The 7,419-nt window shown below is 37.2% G+C and overlaps 2 protein-coding genes across 2 annotated transcripts; both read left to right on the plus strand.

Moving 5' to 3' along the window:
- The first annotated feature begins 2,729 nt into the window (after positions 1-2,729).
- hmx1 (H6 family homeobox 1) lies at positions 2,730-4,048 on the plus strand. The gene is made up of 2 exons (XM_056737665.1): positions 2,730-2,860; positions 3,447-4,048. Exons 1-2 carry the CDS (start codon positions 2,743-2,745, stop codon positions 4,046-4,048), a joined length of 720 nt encoding a protein of 239 aa, XP_056593643.1. The 5' UTR covers positions 2,730-2,742.
- A 1,893-nt stretch (positions 4,049-5,941) lies between these two features.
- hmx4 (H6 family homeobox 4) lies at positions 5,942-7,211 on the plus strand. The gene is made up of 2 exons (XM_056736377.1): positions 5,942-6,243; positions 6,352-7,211. The coding sequence occupies exons 1-2, from the start codon at positions 6,039-6,041 to the stop codon at positions 6,852-6,854; spliced, it is 708 nt and encodes a 235-aa protein (XP_056592355.1). The 5' UTR covers positions 5,942-6,038; the 3' UTR covers positions 6,855-7,211.
- The last annotated feature ends 208 nt before the right edge of the window (positions 7,212-7,419 follow it).

The raw sequence follows: 7,419 nt of genomic DNA on the forward strand, positions 1-7,419 counted from the left end.
ACGAGCTAAATAATCTCTCAAACTCTCTTCAAACCCCTTTTTCCATTCTTATACCTTACCTTTAAGAGAAAGAAAGAGAACAACAGTCAAGCTATCAAGCCCTCAGTCAATGGATTAGGTGTGATTTCAAGAGAACAAATTTAGTTTTTATACATCATTGTAAGAATTTTCAACCTTAAAATCATATAATAAACGTGTGTGCACTTGATGCTGTTGATATTGTTATTTTTGCTGCCTGTTGGAGGACATATCTGGTTGAACCAGATCACCTGCAACAACATAATTTTTCCTATAAACTTTAAAACTGTACAACAAGAAGGGACTGCATTTAAAACACAAATAATTGTGCAATCATGCAAATACTAATATAGAGGATATCTACTACTCTGAAATTATTAATAAAATTGTTACAAAAAAGGCTTTAAAATTAGCCTAATGCTGTCAACCATTGAATGTTTTTTACTCCGTATTTATTTTGCCAAAGACAAAGAAAATATTAGACACTACCTTGAGAGCGATTACACCTTAAGGGAAAAAATATATAAAGTTGGGTTCCTACAAAAAAAGTTATTAAATGTGATGAAATCTGTTTTTAAACACATCTGTATTTTCAAAATAAGGGAAGCACGATCTGAATCAGTGAAATTAATAGCCTACTACATATCAGTTAATTGTTTTGCAGGGGAATAAAATGTTGCAAAAAACACGTGCATTGCTTTCATAATTTGCATACTTCATTTGTTCAAAACACTTATTTAAAGAAAAGTCTATGCATAGCAGAGAGCGAGCTAATAATGTAAAGACATTTAATATTCATATGTACATTTATTTCTCACAAAAAAACAAAAACGGCACAGTTTGCTATTAAAAGCTGAAACTGCTATTAAAGCAATAGATTACGAAAAACAAATTGCATTTACTTTCAGAAAACAGAAATCAACTTCGTTATTCTCCTTATAGTTATTCCCCCATATTTTTTTATTATTTTGTTAATGCATATTTCTGTGATCGTTTTGTTAGATACAATCTAATTACGTTGCATGTTTCTATTAGAAATATTAACGAAAAAAATTCGTTGAAAGTATTACAAATGTGGAAAATGTAAAATGTGACATCCGTAGCCTATCACCACGGGAATAAATTTACGTTAGGGTTTTTTCAGAATAATGAAATTGTCACGTATTAAGTAGCCTACTATTGTACTGTTTATGCCACAAGAAAATAAAAATAACTATATATCTTAAACATATTAATGCATTTAATTTGTTATTATTTTATTATAATACTCACATTGCCTACTCACGGACTGGACTATACAAAGTAATATACAATTTTAGTTTTTAACTTATATCATTTTCTTACATGCAAATATATTATTTAACATCCCCGAACCAACTGTGCCATTGTAGGCTAAGTATTTTTTGTAAGAAACCCTTTTTAGTGTGCAAACTATAAAGTGGTAGCTTGCAACTGTATTCAACAAAATGCATTTCTACATTTCCATCTCTTAAAAATATATTTTGTTGGTGTAACAATATAATCAGATTGATTATATTAATAAAAATGTTCCTTACATAAAAAAACTTTTTAAGCTACCTGAAAAACTTTTTTCAAAGTAAGCTCAGTTTACAGTAATGCTTTTAAGCGTAACGGTCATATTAATAGTTTATGGCTCCAAAAATGTTTCATTTTTTATTGTATTTGAAAATATAGGCTACATGGTAAACTATTGGTAGTTATTTTTTATTTTATTTAAAGTATGACACGTGCTTACAAATCTCATGATAGGCTACTTAAAAAACAACAACAATGCACTTCATATGTCCAATCAAGCCATGCCATTTATTTCATGCGATTTATCGTTACGCTCGAAATAAATATTTTTAATACATTCGTGGGTCATGGGTCAGTAACTGGGTGTATCCTACTATTAAGTGTAACCTAAATAAATTTGTATTTAACAGACAATGAGTTCCAACGAAATCCAGAATGATTTAGTTTAAATATATTATTAAATTTATTAATACGCTTTAACAAACACAGAATATTCCGGGATACCCCAAAGAACATTGTATTATTGGTTGTGACCGGTGTGCTTTAACGTCGTTGTGATGTAGCGACTCATCCGACCAATAGACGGTGCAGCATCCGACTCGGTGAGATCCCCAGCTGACGCGATGCGTGGAACCACTGTCTGTATTCTGATTTGCTCCCTAATTGACCCACATAAAGCCTTCAGTGACAGGGCTTCCACCGACCCTGAGGCATGATCAGAGGCGAATGCGAATTGGAGGTCGGTGATACCCTTCCATGAGAAATCCCATTTGCTATTGTGATCGTCCAATAGCAGTTTACCCTCGGCTTGAGGGCTTTGACTTGACTTGGATTTTTCTTCACCACAGCTCCGCTTCTCGTTGTGCTGCCGCCATAGACGCACGAAGGGTTTAATCGCCCTAAAGAGATGGTTGATCGGGGGAATCGTGAGGGAAATGACTGGTTACTTTTCGCGTACAAGTATTAGCGAACCACTCAGCTACTGCGGTACTTTTTGCACGAGAAATGCATGACACAATCCCACAGCGACATACTTCACCCTCATCGAGGAGCTCGTCGTTTTTCATCGAGAATTTACTTGGTTGCTGTAGGACAGAGCCATCTGTCCGTCCCCTAAAGGAAAATGATGGCGCGGAGAAAAAGAGCGAGATGTTTTATGTGGGCAACACTGAAGCGCATCGAAAAGAAATGCGCAGACAAGCATACAGCCCAGACTTGAAAACAGAGATGTGCCGGAGCGAACAGTCACATCTGCACTGGTATGGACGGGAAACCTCCACGTTAAACACTTCAGAACGACCAGAAAGTAAGTTAATTAAAAATCAACTTGTTTATTGGTCAAATTGTTTAATGATATAGAATCAAATCATGTGAAAATTTATAAAAGGGGTGTTTAAACTGGACAGTAGTTAAAAATATATTTAATGGGCTCATCAGATGAGAAGAGCTTTGCATGACATGTTGAATGCTCCTTCCTAGCAATAAAGATTCAGACTCACAAGATATTCATTTTCCAAATTAAATTATTCAACGTATAGAGATACAATAATGTTACTTGTCGGTCCACATAGGCTTAAAGCCTAATTGTGTAAAACCAAGAAAAGCAGCTCGAATGCGCTCAGGAGGCAACCGAGTGGCAATGAAAGACTTCCCAAACTCGTTAAGGGTTTAAGAGTGCAATTGGTTTGTCTGATTAGTTAACCCTGTAAAGCTGCGAAAGCCCAAGAGAGAGAGTTGGCTGCGTAATGACGCACACACTAAAGTTCACTAGGGCTTTAAGAGGCTAGAAACATTAGAGATTGCTAGTACCGCATGGGCAAATTTATTTCATTAAATATTTTGAACACGCATTTTTATTTCAAGGTCAATCACTTATTTTATTTGAATCACAGGTCAAGCAGAGCAAATGCGACGTCCCATTGAAAACTCCCACTGTGCCCCCAGCGACAGAGGCACCCCCGTGATTTCTGAGGTCCCTGATGAAGCAGCGCACAGAAAAACTAGCGAGTGTGTGGATGACGAAAGTGAGGAAGCACAACAACTCTTCGACGCGCGTTCATGTCCCGACACACCCGAGGCCTGCTCCGCCCGGAAGAAAAAGACACGGACCGTGTTCAGCAGAAGCCAAGTCTTCCAACTGGAGTCAACCTTCGACATGAAGAGATACCTGAGCAGTTCTGAGCGCGCAGGCCTTGCTGCCTCTTTACACCTGACCGAGACGCAGGTGAAAATCTGGTTCCAGAACCGCCGAAATAAATGGAAAAGACAACTGGCCGCAGAGTTAGAGGCTGCTAACTTTAACCACAGCTCCCAACGGATCGTACGGGTGCCCATCCTGTACCATGATAAAACTACACCCATGTCGACAATCAGTTTCAACGTGTCCCAGGTCTCGCCACCAATCATGGGCTTCTCGAATTCCGTTAACTATCCATTGGCATCCTTTGCGCATTCAATGAATTTGTTGACATCGCAAATGACAGGACTCGTCTGACTTTGATTCTGGTGATTGACAAAAATACTGACAATTGAATGGTGCAATAACTGATAAAAAACCTGCTGAAAACTGCAGTCCAGATGTCTACCGCATCCAAAGAAAAGACGGATCATGAATACACATTACAAGAAGTTTGTTTATTGTCACTGTTGTATGTCAAAATTATACACTCTTGCATGGGGGCCCTCGCCCATATGTAAATATAAGGTCGACACTTGTTTTGTGCAAAATATATTTTTATTCAGAAATATAGTTTTAAACGTTTTGTCACTTTTTCACATGATAACTTTGTATAGATAATAAAGGAATCACGTAATTGCAAGTATGAATTTCTGGTGTAATTCTCCATAAAATACTAATATTCAAGCACTAATCATATAAAATTAGCCTATATTGCATTATATATTCATAGTATATTACATGTGTCCACATGTTGTCCTAATAACATTGTGTAGTTTCTGGACAGTGAGTAAACCAATTACCAAAAATAATGTGCTGTAGTCCCAAAGGAATAGAACCATGCCTCATTCATAAAGAAACGTGAGGTATAGTAAAAAGCCTGGAAAAGAGATAAATCCGTGCAAAGCAGTGCCTAATATTATATGAGAAGTTTCCTTAATTTTAAGAACGACATTTAAAATAAAATATTTTATTTTGACAAAATCAAAAGGATTAACAAATGTAACATTTTCACAAATGTAATAATTATCTCCAAACAGTCTGCCTATTCGGGAAAGAAAATAGTTACACTTTTGTAGATAACAAAAGAAGAACTGATTTAACCATGAGAAAACAAGTTATATTTAAGTCTGCAATTTATTTTGTCAATATCACCGCAATATTGTTATAAGTTATATTAAAGTTCTACGAAACTTCAAAAGGCAAAGTGTTATTATGGTGTCTTAATCTTAGAAGAATGCTTTAATCATATTTACAACGTTGCATACCATGATCGTCAATGTAACTGCACATAAACCGAAAAGGGCTTTTTCAGAGTTCAATTCGCCGAGACGTATAGCCTGAAAATCAGATTGTTTAAACACCCACAGTGGGATAAGGTGGGTCGCCCAAAGTCACTTGGCTATGAAAGAGCACAAAAAAATCTAATTAATGACAACCAATCACAATGGTTTAGGTATTTGGTTGTCCCTTCCACTTAAACTTCATACTATAGGAAAACGTGTGTATTTTCTCCACATATTTCAATTTTAAATATTTTGGAGGGTCTTGAAGGAGATTGTATAAAAATATTCTATAATTATATGATATGTAAAACCAGCTCTGCGTGGCATAATATTCTATAATAGACAGCAATCCTATTTACATTATTGTAAATACTAAAAAGACAAAAAACCTGAACGTGCCAGTGTTTTATAAACATTTTAAATGAAATATCCATGATGCTTTAGTAAAATTCACTTGTAAGAAATGCATCAACGTACCCTTCTTGATTATACGCATAATAAATATTTAATATATTTGGAATAAAAAAGACTGTAAAACTAAACAATATGTTGCAGCTGCTCTAATTAATTAAATGGGAACCGAGAGTTCAACTTAAATTACATTTCGAAGCCTGTGCTACACATTGACCTCCCTCTCTTCTCAAATGGGCACCGCATGTCGGTAAGCAGCAGTAGGCTATACAACAAAAATATAAAAAAAGAAATCCAAAATCGCTGTGCTATTCCTAAAAGTGCTCATTAATATAGTAAGCAGAGTACAGTACATAAATCGAAGTAAACGTGTGCCAGATGTCCGGATAGGTCTGAGCTTAACGCCCTCCCTCTTCTGGCATTGGCCGCCGTGCTCTGTGATTCTCGTGACCAATAAACGGTGGAGAATCGTATTCTTCCGGTCAGTGGACTAACATTCTAGGAAAACGCAGCAGCACGGCGCGTCGTGGAGCGATGGTGTTTGGAGGATCGAGACGTTAGTTTATGAAAGGCAAAAGATACGGAGAGGGACCCCGCATCCAACGGAGAATATGAGCAAAGAGGGCTCGTCATGCCGACCCGCTTCTTTGAAGTTTACCATTGACAATATCCTTAGCTCCAAGCCGAGTAGCAGAAACTTTGACAGCTGTCATTCAAACACATCGCGTGTAGTCTGTCGTGATGGATGTCTGCATCACCCGGGAGAGATTGAGGATCCACGCAAAGAAGGATCAGATGCAAATCTGCATGTCATTGGTAAGATATTGCTTTAAGATAGAATTGTGCTTAGGCATGCCAAATCGTTTTACACCCATTAACTTGTAATTGCCGGGTAAATATTGATAGCTTCTGCCTGATTTACAGATAAGGTCAACCGGGATGGCGGCGTGGACGAGCTCAAAACCGTCGATACACGCAGCGAGAGTACGGACAGCTGCGACGACACGCAACAGAAAAACGGAAAGAAGAATAAACTGATGACGAAAAAGAAAACGCGCACTATATTTTCCAAAAGACAGATTTTTCAGCTGGAATCTACGTTTGACATGAAACGCTATCTGAGTAGCGCGGAGCGCGCGTGCTTGGCGAACTCTTTGCAGCTCACCGAGACTCAAGTCAAAATCTGGTTTCAGAATCGACGGAATAAATTAAAAAGGCAACTGTCAACTGAACTGGAGGGACCGACTAGCGATTTCGGCGATATCGGAAAGACGGTACCTCTTCCGGCTATATATAAAGAGAATAGTCTGATTGGAAGATGCATGCTTCCAATGCCCCTGCCAGTCGTATATCCTGGAGGTAGCGCGCCTTACTTTTATTTCTCAAACCCCAGCAAGTATTTCAGCCTGTTCGATGGAGATATATGACTCACAAAACTTAAACACAGAGACAGTTTTCTTAGCTTCTCCTAAAAAGCTGACAGGACTGGCCTGCTTACATTTTGATAAGCTTTGGTCTGTTTATGTGATTGCTCAAAATCTTGAGCGTCAGGAAAGGAGCTGGCCTACATTTTTCTATGCAAATCCGAATTTATTTATTGTAATCTGTAAAAATTTCATTAAAAATATAACACCTAGAATATTCTACCCAGTTGTGTAGAGTGAGCAGCCATACTGACAGAAATGCCAGTGCCAATCACCCTGGCAGGGAACTATAGCCTAACACAAATTTACTGTTTACACTATATTATTATTATTATTTTATTATTATTACAAACACATTTTCGCCAAAGATTGATTATCGATGCATGCATTTGTATTTTAAATAGGCCTCTATTTTTAAATGAGCGCAATTGAAACATATTTAAGTGAATGTATTGGTTATTTTACATTTAACGCATGCTTTTTTGTTAATTCCTTTTGCAGTTTTGTTCCTTAACACCATAACGGTCGATTTAGTACCATTATGTTTTGTCGAGTGTCATTAAATTCT

This window comes from Triplophysa dalaica, chromosome 2, assembly GCF_015846415.1.
Source record: "Triplophysa dalaica isolate WHDGS20190420 chromosome 2, ASM1584641v1, whole genome shotgun sequence".
Lineage (NCBI taxonomy): Eukaryota > Metazoa > Chordata > Actinopteri > Cypriniformes > Nemacheilidae > Triplophysa > Triplophysa dalaica.

Excerpts from the sequence above, each read along its gene's own strand:
- hmx4 (XM_056736377.1), top strand. The coding sequence starts at position 6,039 with ATGAGCAAAGAGGGCTCGTCATGCCGACCCGCTTCTTTGAAGTTTACC. Across the intron at positions 6,244-6,351 it reads TGCAAATCTGCATGTCATTG|ATAAGGTCAACCGGGATGGC; the intron begins GTAAGATATTGC and ends CCTGATTTACAG.
- hmx1 (XM_056737665.1), top strand. The coding sequence starts at position 2,743 with ATGCGCAGACAAGCATACAGCCCAGACTTGAAAACAGAGATGTGCCGG. Across the intron at positions 2,861-3,446 it reads CACTTCAGAACGACCAGAAA|GTCAAGCAGAGCAAATGCGA; the intron begins GTAAGTTAATTA and ends TTTGAATCACAG.